We start from the raw sequence: 451 nt of genomic DNA on the forward strand, positions 1-451 counted from the left end.
GTATCAGCCTTCTTAACCTTAAGAACGTTGAATCTAACAGTCTTAGAAAGAGGTCTGCATTGACCGACAGTAACAAGATCACCATGGTTAATACCAATGAAAGCTGGAGAAACGTGAGCTGGAAGGTTCTTGTGACGCTTTTCGTATCTGTTGTACTTTGGAATGAAGTGAAGGTATTCACGACGGAGAACAAGAGTTCTCTTCATCTTGGTGGAGACGACAACACCAGTAAGAATACGACCACGAATGGAAACGTCACCAGTGAATGGACACTTCTTATCAATGTAGTTACCTTCAATGGCTTCTTTTGGGGTCTTGAAACCAAGACCGACTTCTTTGAACCATCTACGATCTCTGTTCTTCTTGATCTTAGAGTTTTGGAAGATACCAATTTGCTTTTGGAAAGCTCTTTCAGTCTGATCGGCCATTGTATTCGTTACTACTAATAAAA

General features: G+C 40.8%; 1 protein-coding gene across 1 annotated transcript; it reads right to left on the minus strand.

The window, feature by feature from the left end:
- Positions 1–8: 8 nt before the first annotated feature.
- Positions 9–428, minus strand: LOC110440659 (40S ribosomal protein S11-A-like; the record flags this gene model as incomplete). Its single annotated transcript, XM_021483822.1, has 1 exon — positions 9–428. A coding segment is annotated over exon 1 (420 nt), but the record flags the coding sequence as incomplete, so codon positions are not given.
- Positions 429–451: the final 23 nt, after the last annotated feature.

This window comes from Mizuhopecten yessoensis, unplaced genomic scaffold, assembly GCF_002113885.1.
Source record: "Mizuhopecten yessoensis strain PY_sf001 unplaced genomic scaffold, ASM211388v2 scaffold672561, whole genome shotgun sequence".
In the NCBI taxonomy this organism is placed as follows: domain Eukaryota; kingdom Metazoa; phylum Mollusca; class Bivalvia; order Pectinida; family Pectinidae; genus Mizuhopecten; species Mizuhopecten yessoensis.